At 50.8% G+C, this 19,926-nt stretch overlaps 1 protein-coding gene across 1 annotated transcript in view; it reads right to left on the bottom strand.

Moving 5' to 3' along the window:
* Positions 1-430: 430 nt before the first annotated feature.
* LOC119377604 (sodium- and chloride-dependent glycine transporter 2) overlaps positions 431-19,926 on the bottom strand; it is a 46,229-nt gene continuing 26,733 nt past the window's right edge. Inside the window, exons 6-9 of the mRNA XM_037646985.2 lie at positions 10,024-10,124; positions 9,339-9,494; positions 1,251-1,469; positions 431-640 (exon numbers count right to left, since the gene is read on the bottom strand). Coding sequence (XP_037502913.2) covers positions 431-640; positions 1,251-1,469; positions 9,339-9,494; positions 10,024-10,124 — 686 coding nt within the window. The remainder of the gene's footprint in view (positions 641-1,250; positions 1,470-9,338; positions 9,495-10,023; positions 10,125-19,926) is intronic.

Here is a 19,926-nt window from a genome sequence, read left to right as displayed (position 1 = left end):
AGTGTCGCATGCAATGCTTCATCCTCAGGCACTGTTCTGTAAAATTTACCTTTTGTGTTTGACGATAGTAGAAGTGGAGGGGGGGGGGAGGCAATACCAGGACATTTTGTACGCTATTCAGCTACTAAAATTTGTATAACAAACAAACAAACAAACAAACAAACAAACAAACAAACAAGCAAACAAACAAACAAACAAACAAACAGTTTGTATCCCCTAGGGTGCGGAGATCTGTTTTCCAAAGTGAGGAAAATTACGAGCGTCTCTAAGCCCATCTAATGGCCAAGAAACGGGTCCGTCAATTGTCGGGGACAAAAAGACAGCGAGAAGAGACGAAATAATTTTTGAACAAAATTGGATGCCTTTACGTAAAACGGAAATCGAAGCAACGTGCAATATACAAGCGCGGGTCGAGAGAAAGAGAAGCCGCCTAGGAGACGCTGGCGGCTTTGGGTGGCATTTCCTCGCCGTCCGACAGCGGATTGGTGACGACTGTGACACCCGACTCGGAGATGACCAGCGTACGCGTCAGTCCTGCGTTCCGGTCGCTGTGCGAGCGCTGCGCGCCGCCCTCCGAAGGAACTCCAGGCGCCGTGGGCATCGCCGGTGAGTCCGACAAGACAGCAATTATCTCCGGTGGCTGCGAGGTTTTAAGGCGGAAGCTCATCAAACGCGAAAATTGACCGCCGGCGTCCCGCGTCAACACGAGCGATGACAAAAGTCATCACGTGGTGATGTCACCACATGACGTCATGATGTGATAGCTCGCCGAAATTCGTGACGTAATCACGACGTCACTATGATGTCATCACATGTCAGCGTCGCTTGGTAAAACGGGGGCTGATCACAGAGGCAATGCAACACCAGGTAAGGTGTAGAAAGCTTGCGATGCCTGACTTGTCACACATATAACTCTCTTTAAAGATACACGTGATCTCTCTTTATGAGAGTTAGCCTACGCTTCGCAGGACTCTCCAAACGGAATATAATGATCTTCAAAAGGGAGTTAACGTGTATCATTAAGAGAGTTATGTATGTGTCAGGACTTACCGAAAACAGTAAAATGACCCCCCCCCCCATTTTTTTTTTCTTTAAGCGTAGAATCCTAGAACTTGTTTTCCCTGGAATCCTAAAGAAAGCCCAGAATGTCTTTCTCTCTTTCTGTCGTGCTTTTCTTTTTTCGCAGCTTCAGACTGGCCCTAAAGCGATTCTCTCTTCCTATACTTCGCCCGTTAGCATGTGACACTCACAGTCTCTTCGAGAGCGACGACCACAGCAGCCTGGATGCCGCTTTGTCCTTCTTCGCCGGATGACTGTCCCTGGCTGCGAGCGTCCGTCGTCGTGTCCTCACTCTGCCCCTCGGCCGCAGCTTCAGTGCCCTGGCTCTTGAGGAAGGCGAGGTAGCGCAAGTGCTCGTCGGGATCCCGAGGACCCCAATCCTCGTTGATCGCCAGCGCCGCGTCGTAGTCCTGTATCAGGCAGTGGTCGCAGTTACGTGTACCCTATCAAGGCGAAAGCCTCATCAAACGCGAAGAGTGACCGTCGGCGTCAGCACGAGGGATACAAAAAAAATCACGTGGTCATCACAAGGTCACATGTCGCCAAAATTTGCAAAGTCATCATATACAATATTAATATCTGGGGTTTTACGTCCCAAAACCACGATATGATTATCAGAGACGCCGTAGTGGAGGGCTCCGGAAATTTTGACCATCTGGTGTTCTTTAACGTGCACCGACATCGCACAGCACACGGGCGTCTTGCATTACGCCTCCATTGAAATGCGACCGCCGCAGCCGGGATCGAACCCACGACTTAGAGTCAGCAGCCGAGCACCGTAACCGCTACACCACCGCGGCGGACGTGAAGTCATCATGACGCCACTATTATCTCACATCACGTGACGTCACACGATGACGTCACCACATGACATCGCCGCTTGGTCAAAGGTGGGCCAGTCGCGGAGGCACTGCAAAACCACGTGAGGTGCAGAAAGCTTCCGATTCCTCCGATCCCGGAGGCAGTGCGAGACCACGTTGGCTGCGGAAAGCTTTCGGGCGATATCAACACGATCGACTGAGAAGAAAAAGAAGGTGGCTTTCGCCTTCGAGTCGTTCTAGGGAAATTCATAAGGGGCCATGTGACTTTTTTTCTCTCATGTAATAGGCAGACCTCCAATTAAATGAATGAATGAATGAATGAATGAATGAATGAATGAAGTATGTGTTCGAGTAGGCTATATTTTTGCCCCAATTTTCTGAAAAATTAAAGCAGTTTATAGCTCGCGCTCACTGTCGTGCTTTGCTTTCTGTCTACACTGTCATGTCCCTTCGTTACTTCGCGCTATAGTTTTGCTCTGCCTAACCAACTAGCTCACTGCAGAATTTTTATGAAATAAATAAATAAATAAATAAATTGTCAAGACGTTTATTAACGGGCACTCAGCGACGGCGCACGGCAGCGACAGTCAAAGCGGGGCCGACTCTCTGCACGAGGGGCGTGCTCTCAGAGAAGAGAACGACCCACTGGAAGGCGCTCGACAGGACGACCCATTACTGAGTAGGAATGCTTCGCTACAATTTCCCCGGCTACGAAAAGGGAGCCGCCTGGCGACCTAGCAACTCGTCACTATGAGCGGGTCATGGTAGGGCTTCAGGCGCGCCAAGTTGACAATGTCGCGCCCTCGACGGCGCATGTCCAAAGATGGATCGGTGGGTTCGATGAGGTAGTTCACCGGGGATGTGCGTTCGACGACACGGTAGGGGCCTTCATATTTGGGCAGTAGTTTGGAAGAGAGGCCAGGTGCAGTGGTAGGGACCGAGAGCCATACGAGCGCTCCAGGAAGGAACGTGGCCGCAGAACTGGTGGTGTCACCGCGAATACTTTTCTGCCGCTCTTGGCTATTCGTAGTAAAGGTCTTGGAGAGCTCGCGACACTCCTCAGCAAGTCTGGCTGTGGCAGAAATAGGCGCACATTCAGATCGATCCGGCTTGTAGGGAAGGATTGTGTCAATGGTGTGCGACGGGTGCCTGCCATACAATAAGAAAAATGGTGAGAAACCAGTAGTGCTCTGAGGAGCGGTATTGTAGGCGTATGTGACGAAGGGTAGAATGGCATCCCAATTCGTGTGGTCGGCGGCGACGTACATCGAGAGCATGTCGCCTAGCGTGCGGTTGAAGCGTTCGGTGAGGCCATTCGTCTGCGGGTGGTAAGCAGTAGTTTTGCGGTGAACAACGTTGCACTCGTTGAGAATGGCTTCGACGACTTCCGACAAGAAGACACGGCCTCGATCACTGAGCAGCTCCTGGGGTGGACCGTGACGCAGCATGAATCGGTGGAGCAGGAAGGAGGCCACATCGCTCGCTGTAGCCGCAGGGAGGGCAGCAGTTTCAGCGTATCGCGTGAGGTGGTCTACAGCGACGATGGCCCAGCGGTTACCAGCGGACGTCAGGGGAAGTGGCCCATATAAATCGATGCCAACGCGCCCAAACGGTCGGTCAGGGCAAGGTAGAGGTTGCAGACCTTCTGGCGACAGGTGCGTTGAAGTTTTGCGACGCTGACAATCGATGCAGGAGCGAACGAACTTCTCCACGTAGCGGTACATCCCTCGCCAAAAGTAACGTTGGCGAATGCGGTGGTAGGTTTTCGATACCCCAGGGTGTGCACACTGCGGATCAGAGTGGAACGACTCGCATATGTCATAACGCAGACTGCGGGGTATTACTAGTAGCCACTGGCGACCGTCGCCGTTGTAATTGCGTCGGTGGAGCAGGTCGTCGCGAACGGCGAAATGGTGGGCTTGACGACGCAACAAGCGAGTGGATGGTGTGGCCGATGGATCAGTCAGCAAGTCTATCAGTGAGGCAATCCATTGATCCTTGCGCTGCTCGGTAGCGATGGTGTGAATATCGATGGAAGAAACGACAAAGTGAGACGCTGAGTTGTGGGCATTGTCGTCAGGCAAGGGAGAGCGCGACAGGGCGTCGGCGTCAGCATGCTGACGTCCGTTGCGGTACAGCACGCGGATGTCGTAGTCTTGCAGGCGAAGTGCCCAACGGGCAAGACGGCCTGAGGGATCCTTCAATGACGACAACCAGCATAGTGCATGATGGTCGGTCACGACATCAAACGGGCGACCATACAAATAAGGTCGGAACTTTGTAAGGGCCCAAATGATTGCCAGGCATTCTTTCTCCGTGACGGTGTAGTTGGTCTCGGCTTTAGTAAGCGTACGACTTGCATATGCGACAACATATTCCGGGAACCCAGGTTTGCGCTGCGCAAGGACAGCACCGAGGCCAACACCGCTGGCGTCCGTGTGTACCTCTGTAGGGGCCGTAGGGTCGTAGTGGCGTAGAATGGGAGGAGACGTCAACAAACGACGGAGCTTTGCGAAAGCGTCGTCGCACTCTGACGACCACGAATTGAGGGGCCCGTTACTTCCAAGGAGCTTCGTCAGCGGTGATATGATAGTCGCGAAGTTTCGGATGAAGCGCCGAAAGTAGGAGCATAGTCCTACGAAACTGCGCAGTTCTTTGACGGACGTAGGTTTGGGGAACTCTGTCACGGCCCGAAGCTTGGCTGGATCTGGGAGGATGCCGTCCTTGGACACCACGTATCCTAGTATCGTCAGCTGCCGTGCTGCAAATCGGCACTTCTTGAGATTCAGTTGTAGCCCGGCGTCGCGCAAGCGCGTCAAAACCTGCCGCAGGCGTTGAAGGTGTGTTGAGAAGTCCGGGGCGAAAACGACGACGTCGTCGAGGTAGCATAGGCACGTGTGCCATTTCAAGTTGCGCAGAACGGTATCCATCATGCGCTCAAAGGTCGCAGGCGCATTACACAGCCCAAACGGCATGACGTTGAATTCGTACAAGCCGTCGGGTGTGACAAACGCTGTCTTCGGTCGAGCGTCATCAGCCATGGGGACTTGCCAGTACCCTGAGCGCAAATCGAGCGATGAAAAGAACTCTGCTCCTTGCAGGCTGTCAATGGCATCGTCTATTCGAGGTAGGGGATAGACGTCCTTACGGGTGATCTTATTGAGTCGTCGGTAGTCCACACAGAACCGCACAGAGCCGTCCTTCTTCGCAACGAGAACGACAGGAGACGCCCACGGGCTGTTTGAGGGTCGAATAACATCGCGGCGAAGCATGTCTTCGACTTGCTCGGTAATTACACGACGCTCTGTTGGCGACACGCGATATGGACGTTGCCGCAGTGGTGGTTGGGCGCCAGTGTCGATGCGATGCGTGACAGCAGACGTGCGGCCGAGAGAAGTTTGCGCTACATCGAACGAAGAACGAAATTCTTCCAACAGGCATAGAAGCTGGGAACGCTCGACCGACGTAAGGTGTTCAGCAATCGAGGAACCAAATAAATCAGTGGGTGACGAATCAGATGTGGAAACAGCACTGAGCGAATGGGAGTTGGCGCAGTGCGTGTCACCCGGTGCGTCCATAACTTGTGCGTCTTCGAGGGCTTCAGCTCCGCCGAGACATTCCCCTCGCACCAACCTAACAATGTACGGGGATGGATTCGTAACAAAAATGTCGGTGTCGCCCTGAATGACTTGCACGGTCGCAAATGGCACCAACAAGCCTTTTCTAGTGAAGACGCGGTCAGATGGAGAGAGGAGTGCAACGGCGTCGGTGAGTCCAGTGCAGCAGACTGACACAGCCGTTGAGGAGTTTGCAGGAAGTGTGGTGTCGTCTTTGACGAGTACCTTGGTCACAGCCGGTGTACTGTCCGCCGGCGTCAAATCTGAGAATGGTGAGAGCTCTATTTCGGCTGGTGCGCAACGAATTACGGCGGCGTGACGGGCGAGAAAATCCCATCCCAGGATGACGTCGTGAGAGCATGAGGAAATTATGATGAATTCAACGGCGTACAGAGCGTCCTGAATCACGACACGGGCTGTGCACACCGCTGTCGGGTGAATGCTGTGAGCGCTGGCTGTACGGAGGGAGAGCCCGGAAAGTGGCGTCGTCACCTTTCGTAGTAGTCGGCTAAATTTAGCGTCCATAACGGAAACGGCAGCTCCAGTATCTACAAGGGCCGATGTGCGCACACCATCTACAAACACGTCTACTACGTTTGATGGGCTTTGCTGAGGGCTTTGGCTGTTCGATAGCGTCGCAGCCCTTGCCTCTTGGACTGCGACGACTAGTTTTCCTGGTCTCGTGCGACCGGACGAGGCCGCATCGGTGACAGTGAGCGGCGTCGTGGGGACGGTGAACGACGAGTAGATGGACCTGGGCGTGACGTCGGTGACATAGGCGGCAGCGGGTCATAATACGGGCGGCTGGACTGGTTGGTGACGGCTGATCCGACTCGAGGCGGCTGCACGCGGTTGCAATAGCGGGCTACGTGGCCGGCGCAACCGCACGCAAAGCAGATCGGGCGGTTGTCGGCAGTGCGCCATCGGTTTGTCGAGCTAGGTCCCATCCACGTGGCAGGACGCGAGGGACGGGGCGGCTGCCGATATGACGTCTGCATGGTGGGCTGCAGTCGGGGTGTAGGGATGATGTCGGCGTACGCAGCCGGCACACTCGCTTCGAAGGCCTGAGGCCTGGTGACGGCTCCAGCGTATGTTAGCGGGGGCACCACAGGGAGCGCTGTGGGCGGCCTGGCTGCAACTTGGGCGTAACTGAGCGGCGCAGACGCAGGAGGGGGCTGGTGGTATTCCGGCATAACCTCCGCGATTTCCTGCTCAATAGCCCGGCGTAGGGGAGGCAGCAGTGTGGTCGACGACTGTACAACATCCTGCGGGTGAGAGAAGGCCAGTAAGGAGAACTGGCGGGCAATTTCCTCCCGGACGAATGACTTGATTTCGGCGAGTAAGACGGAGTGGTCCGACACGGCCGACAAGCCAGCGAGATCGGCGTCACGTGATGGAGGTCGACGCGTCATCAGCCGCTGCCGGCGTAGCTCCTCGTAGCTTTGGCACAGCGTGATGACCTCTGCCACAGTGCGAGGGTTTTTGGCGAGTAGCATGGTGAAGGCATCGTCGTCGATGCCTTTCATGATGTTCCGGATCTTGTCGGCTTCAGACATGGTTGCGTTGGCTTTCTTGCACAAGTCGAGCACGTCTTCAATGTAGCTCGTGAAAGACTCGCCGGACTGCTGGGCTCGTTCACGTAACCGCTGTTCGGCTTGCAGCTTGCGAACGGCAGGGCGGCCAAAGACGTCGATGATGGCGGTCTTGAAAGCGGACCACGTAGCGAAATCGGATGCGTGGTTGTTGTACCATAGACTTGCCACACCCGCGAGGTAGAAAACGAGGTTGCTCAGTTTGCCTGCCTCGTCCCATTTATTAGGGACGCTCACACGCTCGTAGATCGCGAGCCAGTCCTCGACGTCGGTGCCATCCGCGCCGGTGAAGATAGGAGGGTCACGGATGCGGGGGACACCCGGACATGGCGTCGGTGCAAGAGGAGGCGTTTGCTGGGCGGCGTCTTGAGTCATGGTAGCAGGCACGGTACGGGATCGAAGCTCCAAGGGCATCGAATGCGGACCGCAGTTGTTTAAAGGGCACAGCACTCTCCACCAAATTGTCAAGACGTTTATTAACGGGCACTCAGCGACGGCGCACGGCAGCGACAGTCAAAGCGGGGCCGACTCTCTGCACGAGGGGCGTGCTCTCAGAGAAGAGAACGACCCACTGGAAGGCGCTCGACAGGACGACCCATTACTGAGTAGGAATGCTTCGCTACAAAATAAATAAATAAACAAATAAATAAATAAATAAATAAATAAATAAACGCCAGGCCTGCGCGGGAAGCGCAGTACAGTCACAACGAAAGCTGGAAGAGCGGCGTTTCAAGATCCCGTTGTAAGCTCTCTTGTGGCTACTAATACAAGTACACTAGCAACGAACCCACTACGCCACAAATTATAATTTTTGTGAAGTTGGGAAGCACCCACCACGACATTATTCGTCATTCTGCAGAGAAGCGAGGTACCATCAGTAAGGCATTATGTGCACTTTGTTGATGCGACGGTTGATGACGATGAAGAATTGTGGCTCAGCCCTTTGTAATGGGTTGGAAGCTTTAAACGACCCACTAGTTACGTAATTCGCATTGCGTGACGCCCGGACGCTATTTGACTCTCCCACCGCGCTTTATAACATACGCGAACGTGAGCAAGAAAGATAGAGAGGAAATGAACTTTATTCAGACCCTGAGGAAATGGATCATGGGAGCCTTATGGGCTTCCTTGGCAACCAATAGAAGTGAACCTGCGAGGAACCCACTACACTATAAATCTTCATAATTTTTGTGAAGTAGGGAAGCAGCTACTATGCAATTTTTCGTCATTCTGCGGAGAACCCTGGTACCCGCTTAACACCTGTAAGGCATTATGCGCACTTTGTTGATGCTGTGGCTGATGACGATGAAGAATTATGGCAGAGGCCTTTGTAATGGGTTGGAAGCATTCAACAACCCCCTCGTTGCGCAATTCGCATTGTGTGACGCCTGGTTGTTATTTTACTCTTCTACCTCACTACATTACATATGTTAATGTGGTTCCTTCCCGACATGAAGCCTGTATAGGGCCTTTTTGCATAGCAGTTTCAAGCACCGGCATGGCTCTGAGATAGAATACTGGGTTCCCACGCAGGGGGCCCAGGTTCGAACCTTATTCCCTCCCGAATATTTTTTCTTATTTAGTATTTTTTTTTCTTATTTTGCGCGATAGTGGTTACGGACACCGGCGGTGGCGGCGGCGGCGGACAACTACGGCGCCAAAAACGGCCCTTGTTGTGATCTCATAACAGCTTTCGCTGTAACAAATAAATAAGAAAGATTAGGTGCAGGAATCAATGTTACGCGAAGCATCTTGTGACTTGCTGACTATCTTGCCTCCTTCGCGCTCAGAGGTGATATATCTGAGCAACTGCTGTCATTTTTCTAGCCTATAATTCACACAATATATGCAAGAAATTCGAAGCTGAAGTCGGTGTGTGCGTTTTCACGGCACCGCTTCACGCTAACGCAAGGAAGGCAGCTTTACGGCAATGCGCGGGGATATTAATTTTCCCGTGGTTTTAGTTAGTGGTGCGGGTTACATGGAAAATACGGTATGTCCAGAAGGCTATGGCCTCCTGTATTAGATCCCATCTTCGCCAGACGCGTTTTGCTTTAGTTGCGAGAGGTTTACATTAGGCCATCCAAGAGTCGGGGGGACGCAGAACTCCATTGTAGATCCTTCGCATTTTCTTATGGCCCCATTACGTTTTGCGTTCTCCAACGCTTAGCGCACGCTGGCAAACTATCTGTTGAAACGGCTACACATTAGGCGAAGCAAGATCCGCACCAATTCTCGAAATCACTCACCCATTCACAGATATAAAGGTGATAGACGCAGAAGGCGACTACTATCGCCAGGCCTATGAATACGAGCGTTATGCCAACGCAGGTCGTCCACACAGGCAAGTCGTATCCTGCTATGTGGAGTTTCTCGAAGAACACGATGTTTGTGATGCAAATGGCCTGAAATATAGAGCGCATCGAAACCATTCAATATATGTGTGCATCGTCGAAGAGCAACTTATTGCTGAGCTGGTATACCAGCTCAGCAATAAGTTGCCCTTCGACAATGTACACATATACCATGAAGAATTAACCCCCGTACGACTATAAGCATACTACAATATCTCCCTCCTTTTTGACACTGCAGACAAGTTTATGAAATAAAGAGTATAGAAGATATATACATCAAGCGCACAAGACTAAGCCTGACTGCTTAAGATACAGTACCACAACCAGCTATGACCGTTAGATGCGCTAACAGATTCCACAAAACACTGCTTCAATTCATGCACAGCACAGACCTTACAGCAAACGTATAATACACACATACACACCAAGCATTATGCCTCATGGGCAAGTCTGCATCGTAAAAAAATATAAATAAAAATAAGAAGCCTAACTAGTTACACTGTGTGCGCATGTTCCACTTGGACAGTTCAGATGGTATCCAACTGAACAAAGTGATAGCGGGAATAGGTTATGAGCTCACCAGCAGAATGGCAGGGCAAACGTATTTCCACGAAAATATTAGCGTAAACGACGGCCATTTCTTGAGCATAAAGCAAATATCCTGAGAGAAACGATTCAAACCTGAAAAGAAAAGGAAAGATTGTATAAGTGCAGATCAGAGCCGTACACTTAAGCACAGCATGAGAAACAGACTGCATGGCATGCTAACGTGCACATTGCCACACGCAAGCTCAATACCCACAACTTGTACAGCTCGTTAAATGACCTCTTTTTTTTTTCAAAAATGTCTCATCAAGCGCGAAAATTGACCGCCGGTGTCGGCGTCAACACGAGTGATGATGAAAAAAAAAATCAGCACATGGCGACGTCACCATATGACGTCACAGATCGCCAATATCTTTGGCGTCATCACGGCGTCCCGATGACGTCATCCCATGACATCGTCGCTTGGTCAAAAGTCTGCCGATCACGGAGGCAGTGCAAAACCAGCCGAGGTGCAGGATGCTTGCAATCCCTCCGATCACGGAGGCAGTGCAAAGCCCCATTAGGTGAAGAAAACATAGAGGAGGGGGAGGATCAATACATCGACTGAGAAGAAATGAAGAAGGTTTCGCCTTCGAGTCTTCCTAGGCGAATGTATAAGGGAGCCTGTGAGTTTTTATATCCAGACGTGAAAAACGAATCGGGCTGCTTAGATGCGCATGCACACATACTTGTATTTCTTATTCTTCCATCCCGACCTAATTATTAGCAAGTTAAGGTGGTATGCTTGGTTACTGTGTTTCATCTTTCATTTTACCTCTCGCTTACCATATCTTATGGGTAATTACGCCCCTGCGTCCCTGTAACGACCTTAATGTGTAAATAAAGAAACTCCACGCAGAACCTCTCTTGGGAAGTGTCTAATACTAGTGTCACAGGGGCACTTTTGATCGTGATGAGGGCCGATACGGATCCGATTTCTTGATCGCGGTCAACAATGATCGCTGCTGCACGGTCCAAACTAGTCTCAATCTAGTTCGGCAACAGACGCCAGCCAAATCGCAATCTGAGAGCCATGCAGACCGCAATGCGCAGAATCGCGATCGTTGCGGTTCAGAGAGAGCCTGATCGCGATTAAAAGTGGCCATGCAGCAGCACCTGATCCGGATCGAGCCTAATCCGTATAGGCCCTGATAGCGACCAAATGTGCGTGTGACTCCGGTATAACCGATGCTTAAGCGTGCAGTTTTATTGGAGCAAACTATATGGTTGCGGCCTTCCCTACAACGTTTATGTCAGGCGGGCTCGTCACGGCGTCTATCATCTTCTTTCTATAGGGTTCGTCGACGTGTGGAACAGCCCCAAGAAAGCATTCGTAAAGGGCTTCGTTGAAACGTTGAAACTGAACGCAGAAGAACAAACCTTTACTTCAAGGAAAGGGGTAAAAAAAAGTGGGATGGATTCGGGAGCTAAGGTCCGTGCCAGCTCCGTGTCCGAGCTGGCAAGTTGTGCCTACTGCTCAGAACTATTAACACACCACTAAGAACACTGATTAAATGCGTAATCTTTTCTATGCCGACTCGACGAGAAAACGGTTTCCGTCGCTGTCGCATAAGACCAATCGCTAAAACGAAGTGAATAAATGTATGAAGCAAAATACATTTTCTTGTCGGTGCTGGATTTGGAACCACGGGCCCCACGCTCTCCGATGCCGAGTGTCTGCGCCACTGGGCTAAACAGTTACGCGAGCAGAATGTGGATGTATGTTAACTATATGAATGCGTTCTACCGGTGGTACAAAACAAATGTGAACACTTTCTGTGAAGACTCTGCTGAAGTGTTTCGCAATGGTGGAATAACATCCCTTTCAAGGACAACATGTGACGCCAACAAGAATCGTTGTACACATCAGGAAAATTCTGACTTCGTGGAAGTGCACTGCCAAACGCGCGTTTTCATTATCTCAGGATGGGCCTTTCGTGGGGCCGTTCTGTACACTGAAGCAGTTTTATAGATGAAAGGGTGATGCCGCTCGACAACAACGTTCCAGGGAACGCCGTGACCACAGAGTTTTCTGCGGCACAACCACGGAGGAAAAAAAATGGGCACAACTCTGCTCTCTTTACGCGCAGGTTGAATTTTCTAATAACCACTCCCTTCGCACACTGAAGCGTCCTCAGCACGGAGCTTACCGAAATTCACAAGCCAGTGATAGATTTATTTCCTTTCCGCATGGACACTATATAGCATGAGATAAAGGTCATACGCAGGGGCCGAAACACTCTTGAAATACGGCGATAAAAATCAAATTAAACAATAGCTAGATACAACATACCATTCAACAAATTCAAACAAAATGCCTGTTGCATTTTTGAAGAGTGTGTAAAGTGGCAAATGGAATAGGCTGGGCGATGAACCATGGCTCCAACGATGCAGTTGTAGAGACGCGGAGAACTTCTCACGGAGAGCTTACAGTACTCTAAATCGTCGATCATTTTTTCTAAGCGCACTCTGGAATGAAGGACAGCCATGGACAGCTGCATACAGCTGTCCCATAGCAAAGCACAAAGTACCCAGAAAAGCACATTTACCTATACTGAGTGCTTAGTCTCACAAAGGGGTGCAAGGCAGCAACGTCGAAATGTTTTGGGGTGAGTATTATATGAGTAACCGTGACAAAGCACGTAGTACGTCCATTTGTATACATATTTGGTCTGAACACTATCATTTCACTGGTCACAGGGGACAGCGCACTGCTCTCCCATGGTAAAATACGTAGTAATACGAATAATTTACCTTTTTTTAGATGCGAAAGCATCTTATGCTCGGGGTAGTGTCCGTTCTGCGGCGTCCACACCTACTGGCCGCGAGATCGAGCGGAGTCGCCGCCTGGCGGCTACTGGCTGAAGCGCGCCTAGTGTGGATTCTTCCCTGCGTCGTCTGCTGGCCACGTCGTGTTTGCATGTGCGAGTACGTCATGCACGTTCTCAAAGGGAGGTTTGTTCTGTTACGTTAGCGCGAGTTTAACTGCTTCTAGGTATACCTAACATGGTGTAGAAGCAAATGGGCTTGCTCGGCTGCATACGCATTGTAATAAGATCAGTGAGTGCGACTTTCGAGAGGACTGTACATTGGTGTCGCATCCTTCCTTCGTCAGAATCATTTCAGTGTTGGCGCCGCTTTCTGGTTCAAGCACATCGTAAAGTGCGCTTGGCATAGTCCCAAACATGAGGAGCATTAAATACTGTGTGAATGCAGCGTTTTACCGACCCGGTAGTAAACAAGAACGAGGCTCTAGGCCATGCACTTTCGCGTGCATGCACTAGTAATAGTAACGTTGGACAATCTTCGTGCATCGATTCAACAATGGAGAGCGTATATACTACCAGTAAGCTGCAGTCAACGCATTGTATTCGCCGATAATCGGCTCAAGCCACTCACAACGAAGCGCCGCTGTGTGCATTTGTATGCGCGCCCCGACAGCCTATCCACACTAACGCGGTGACGGTGCTGCCACCTACAGGTCGATCTCACGGCCAATACTGCGGATGCGCTGCCTCCGCTCGTTGTTCGCTCGTATATAATGCGGCGCTCGCTCGCTCCTGTTGCACTCTCCTTCGCAACGGTGCTATGGACGTTCGCGAAGCTGAACGTAAACGGCAACGCCTGCAAGCGAATCTCGAAGCTGCGAGGCTGCGAAAGCGCGCGTGCGCTGTGCTTCCGTCATTCTCTCTCTGTGCAACGGTGTGCGAAACGCCATGAACAACGTCTACGTCAGCGCTAGTTGCAGCGGCAGCGCCACCGCCGCGGAGCAGAGGAAGGCTCGGGAAGCCGAACGTAAACGTCAGCGGTAAACGTCGCAAGCGGTAATTCAAACGCCTCGACAACCACCGTCTCATAAGTCACATAAGAGAAACGGAAACTCGATGCGCACCCCCGCGATGCTTTCGCATCCCACCATGGTTGCCCGTAGGGGGAGATGATGTGTAATTTTTTCTAAAGTCCATTCAACCTAGAATGCTGGGAGAGGGGCCAAATCACCGCGCGAATATATGGCACGGTCTTTCTTTTTAACAGCGCAGCTGTTTAAACCGGGCGTAATGTGTCTGCTGAATCCGAAACTGGCATCATCATGAAACGGCACGCACTCTCTTTGTCCTCTTCTTCATCGTCTGCTTCGCTGCTAGAACACGTGCGTCGATTTGTCCGTTGGGGAATTAAATAACTCTGATGGGCGTACAGAACGAGCACAGAGTGAGAGAAAGAAATAGAGAGAAAGAAAAGGAAGAGAAAAAGATAGAAAGACAGAGAAAGAAATAAACAGATTGAGAAAGAGATACAAAGAAACGTACACAAAAAGAGATTAAAAAAAAGAGACAGCAAGCGCAGTCATGTATACAGTATAGTATAGTATAATATAGTATAATATAGTATAGTATAGTATAGTATAGTAAGGGGTGGGAAAGGGAAGTGAGGGTGAGGAGGAGGGCAAGGAGGAGGGCAACGCCACCAGCTCCGCTGCCTCCTCAGTCTTCGCACCTCTGGTGCGTAGCTGCCACAATATATATATATATTTTTTTGCGTAAGCACTCCTATGCCGACATAACGAGAGGTGCTGTGCGTCCGTCCGTCCCTCTGTCACGCAAGACAAGTATCGCCGTTGAGAAATAAGCGTCGAAAACAGAACAATATTCTTGACGGTGCCGGGTTTCGAACTTGTCCACGCTCAGAAGTCGCGTGTCTTACCAAGTGGGCTACCAAGTGAAATAAATTATTTCAGCAGTAAAAATGGCGGAATATGTCCATCAATAAACTCATATCCAAAAGCAACCAGTTACACCTTACAATTAACAAACTTAGTTCCTGATATTTTTATTATTTTGCAATCATAAAATGCAATTTACATTTGAAGTCGCGCAGGTCCACCACATGCAACGGCTTCCTTTCCGCTACAGCTGAACAGTTTGACCTTATGATCATGTGTCAGCGAGGCTGGTGAAGAAAAAAAGCATGTCAACTTTCTTGACCTTCAGCCTGCTCCCCCGGCTTCACTGTGTAGCACGCGCGCGGGGAACGAAGTTTATACTGCAATGAGTTCGCGCTCATGACTTTATACTATCGATAGTATACCATAAAGTTTACTATCGATAGCGCTATCGATAGTATTGTTTACCCTCGATGGTTCGATAGTGACTCAGCTATCGATAGTATCGATAGTACCATCAATAGTTCTGCATCACTACCGGCTATACAAAACAAGTGTAAGAGGAGAACCTCTTCTACGAAGGCGCTCAAGTATTTCGTGATGGTGGAATACAAGCCCACTCAAGCAAAACTTGTAAAGCCGACAATGACAAGTGTAGAGAAAAGGACAAGCCGCCGTCCCCATGGTGAAGCCCCCCCGTTGACCTCTTCTTTATTCAAACATACTGATCTCAATCATGACGATGGCGCCACCCCTCGTCTTCTACACAATTTGCAACATCCTCCGCGCCCCCAAATGATGTCTTATGATGAACACTATAACACACACGCATTCTAAGTAGACAATATTTGTTCATCGGTATTTGTGTCCAGTCAAAGTCAATCCAGGTGGGATCATCCGGGTTTTCTCCTGCACCTGATCTTCCAGCGATGCTTCCGACGCTTGTTCCATAGTCGTGCTTTTGAACGCGGCGCCTTTGGTGACCTTGTGCTGTCGATGAGCGGTTTTCGATGGCATGAATGTCCATAATGCAGACACTTCCACGAGGTTCTTGTGTAGCCATTTCTGGGAAATTTTCTTGATTTCTTTGTCTTGGCTGCGTTTGCCTTGGAAGCATCAGGCTTCTTCATCTGCCTTGGTCTGGACTGTCTCATTCGTGGCTTTGACACTGTTTCAGTATTTTGCATCTTAGCTGAAATAAGCCGTATCATCCGCATTGCCTTCGATCTTGCCGTCTGCAGCTTTCTCGAAGAGCCGCAGCTATGATCAGTACAAGGGGCTTGCTTTTTTGTCGTCATGGTCTTCTTTCTATTTCTTTTCGCTGTATGAACTGGCCTTGATTTGCTTCCGCTAGGCATTTGTATGCACGGCGGTGAGGACTTAACATCTGACTCTGTCGTCCTTGGCTCGCATGCATTCCTAAAATCTCGTGGACGACCTTTTGGATTCACCAAGGCTCCCCGCTTTTCGATCATAGGAATTTCTTCCACCACGCACACCTGTGTTGTTGCAGCTGTCTTGTCATTATCTTCTTGAGTGTTGCACGTTGACAAGAGTTCCAAAGGCATGTAAGAAATCTTTAGAAGCTGAGGTTGTCCTTGTCCTTCTGTGTGTGTTTCTCGAATGGTCTTTTCAGTAGTAGAAGTACTCATTTGTCGGTGTTCAGTAAGTTCAGCTATTGGTTGGGAGGACGACTCGTCTTTCTTCTGCGCGACAAGATTGCTGTTCAATACGCATTGGCTAGATGGTGGTGACGTAGACGGACAGAGTATTTTGCCCTGTACTTCTGCTTTAATTCGTTGCCTTACTGATTCCAAGTGAAGCTGCCGAGCTTTTAATGTGTCCGCGATCTTATATTCTGCTCTGACTTTTGCTAAAAGAATCTGGCGCACATAAACGTCGGCTTCCTCCATCTCCGCTTCCAAACGATCAATGTCAACTGTGTCTTCTACCTCGTTATCAATTCCTCTGAGAAGCTCGTGCTGGTCAGTCAAAATTCGATGAATATTCCTCAACTCACTTACTGATGGGCGCTCCGCGTGTAGAAGGCTTTCGATGCTTGCGATGGCTTGCGTGACCGCCTTCCGTACTTGATTCCGCCTTTCGACTAGGGCCTCCATGATCCGGTCCAGTGTCCGAAACGTAACAAATCACTGGTCGGCAGCGTTGCGAGGCGAAGTCGACGTGGCATCCATCACAAAAGTCTCACACGACGAACATCAGCTGTCGTGCTGACATTCTTCACGATCTGGGTCTCGGGGATGGTGAGGCCTCGCACATCAGCTTCACCGAACGACGGCTTCACAAAAGTCCTCCAGGCTACAGATGCGGTCGAGAATTTGTAAAGTCCGCTCGCTCTCACCTCTGAAGGTCCTTTCCCGGGTTTCACGGCACCAAAATGTAGACACTACGATGTTAGCGGGTACAACAAGTTTAACACAAAACACGCGTTGCGATGATCGTGCGAGAGGCCTTTCGTGGGGCCGGTCCTAGACACTGACGTACATGATAGTCGCAGACAAGTTTTCTTGACAATGAGGAGAAAGCTACGGGGTCGGAGCTTCTGCACATGTGTATACTCCTACGCGAAGTGGTCCGGTTTGGCGCGCGTTTCGTACCGCTATGGAAAGCGATTGTTGGTCAGCATCAGCGTTGCATAGTATTTGTCTGCTTAGGCAACCATTTGCGGGCGAAATTCGTCGCAAGTTTCTGAGGCGAGTAGACGGAAGATCCTGTAAGAGACGAACGGCCCCTCGAAGACGCAGATAACATTGAGCGTTTGTGGTGCACGTAAAAGGTGCGACCTTCTCGCGCGTGCGGAAGCTCGAATTGACAACGTATAAAGTAAAATAAATATAAATGTCTCACTGCCGTGCGCTGCGTCCTATCTCAAAGAGCTTCCTGTAGAAAATGTTTCTTTTTTTTTAATTCTCACGTAGAAAACATGGACGCAAGTGTGGGACTACTCAGTTTCACACATGAGGTGCAACGCTGTCGAGGCTAACGAGACTTTCTGCAGTAGATGTATGCGTTCGCATTAAGAAATAGTTGAGTGTTTTTACCACGCAGAATCGATTTTTTATTTTCGTTTTTAGGCTGTGTAGTAAATGAAGATGTTTAGTGCCTTACAAATAAATAAACCGCTTAGCGTCTCGTTTTCGTGTTTCGGTATTTCATGTGCACGCCACCGCGACGCGTCGCTCGGAGGCTCGTGAGAGCGTTTACAACGACGAAGACGGACCACGAGACGCGCGGACTTCACATTTCTTCCACAGCGTTGCACCATGATGTATGAAACGGAGTATATATACATGCATTAACGGTAGCCTTCGCACAATTTAGTCCGTAGCATTCGCTTCATTGCCAAGAAAAGTTGTCCGCTATTATAGAAAGATGAAAGGCGCCGTGCCGATGCCACCCGAAAACAAAGTTCTAGGGAATGCCGAAACCATAGAGTTTCCTATAAAGATAAGCAAAACACTACCCTTACGCATCACTCTGCCAACTCCCAAAGAAGATCCCATGTGGAATATGAAAGCCAAAGCGTGTCTTGGCTGTACCTGGCTGGCGTCCGCAAAGACAGTATCCGGAAGGCACGTGGTGTCTGTTACAGGAACTGACACCGGTGCGAACAACTGCTGCAGTAACCACCTGAAGCCGCAGCGTAGGAACGGAGAATCCCCGCGGCAGGAGGGAAAGACCGACTCGAAGGGGAGGAGGACAGCGCATAGGAATAGTGGGCACACTGTGTAAGCGCGCCGTCTGCAATACGTGGTCACCGACGTAGCATTTCGGCAACACCACTTTGCAGCAACGCACCCCCTCCCCCTCCGTAACAACAACTTAGCCAAAAGAAAAACTTTCGTGTTCTCATCTCATAAGAATACGTTTTACGCAACTTTTTTGCTTATAGCGATTCGTCTTGGGTGACAGAGGGACGGACCGACACACAGTTTTCTTGCTGAGTCGGCATAGAAGTGCTTACGAATTTAAAATTTATTTCTAGTGTAGAGAAGCATTGGAACGTTGTAATGGGCCGTCCTCTTCAGCGCCTTCTAGTGGGTCGCCCTCTTCGTCTCTTCTCGGAGACGAAGAGCTCCTCGTGCTCGTGAGAGTCCGCGCTTCGTCGTGACTGTCGTGCATCGTCGCCGTCAATCCAGCCGTCAATAAACGCCTTTACAAAGTGGTGGAGAGTGCTGTACCGTCACCACAACTTCGGTCTCCATTCGATGCCCCTGGAGCTCCGATCCCGTACCGTGCCATCTACCATGCCGCAAGACGCCGCTCTGCAAACGCCGCCTCCTGCCCCGACCGCTTGTCCCGGTGTCCCCCGTATCCGCGACCCTCCTGTCTTCACCGGCGCGGATGGCGCCGACGTCGAGGACTGGCTCGCGATCTACGAGCGTGTGAGCGTCCCCAACAAATGGGACGAAGCAGGCAAGCTGACCAACTTGGTTTTCTACCTCGCGGGTGTGGCAGGCATGTGATACAACAACCATGCATCCGATTTCCCGACGTGGTCCGATTTCAAGACCGCCATCGTCAACGTGTTTGGCCGCCCTGCCGTTCGTAAGCTTCAAGCCGAACAGCGCTTACGTGAACGAGCTCAGCAGGCAGGGGAATCGTTCACGAGCTACATCGAGGACATCCTTGACCTGTGCAAGAAAGCCGACGCGAGCATGTCGGAGTCTGACAGAATCAGGAATGTTCTGAAAGGCATCGACGACGATGCGTTCACTATGCTGCTGGCCAAAAACCCTCGCACAGTGGCAGAGGTCATTACCCTGTGCCAAAGCTACGAGGAGCTGCGCCGGCAGCGCTTGATGACCCGTCGACCGCCATCACGCGATGCTGATTTCGCAGGCTTGTCGGCAATTCCTGACCACTCCACCTTGCTCGCCGAAATCAAGTCGTTCGTGCGTGAGGAAATTGCCCGCCAGGTCTCTCTACTGGCTTTCACTCCACCGCAGCATGTTGACCAGCCGCCAACTACACTTCTGCCTCCTCTCCGCCGAGCGATTCAGCAAGAAATCGCGGAGGTCATTCCCGAATACCACCAGCCGCCTCTAGTGCCTGCACCACTAAGCTACGCGCAAGCTGTAGCCAGGCCGCCCCCAGCGATTCCTGTGACTGGCCCGCGGAGTTACGCCGAAGCCGTCGTCGGACCACAGGCCTTCGACGCGGCTGTGCCGCCTACATACGTCGACGTCGTCCCCAGGCCCCGACTGCTGCCCA

This window comes from Rhipicephalus sanguineus, unplaced genomic scaffold (assembly GCF_013339695.2).
Source record: "Rhipicephalus sanguineus isolate Rsan-2018 unplaced genomic scaffold, BIME_Rsan_1.4 Seq4984, whole genome shotgun sequence".
NCBI classification, from domain to species: domain Eukaryota; kingdom Metazoa; phylum Arthropoda; class Arachnida; order Ixodida; family Ixodidae; genus Rhipicephalus; species Rhipicephalus sanguineus.
This window is presented reverse-complemented; position numbering and strand designations above follow the sequence as displayed.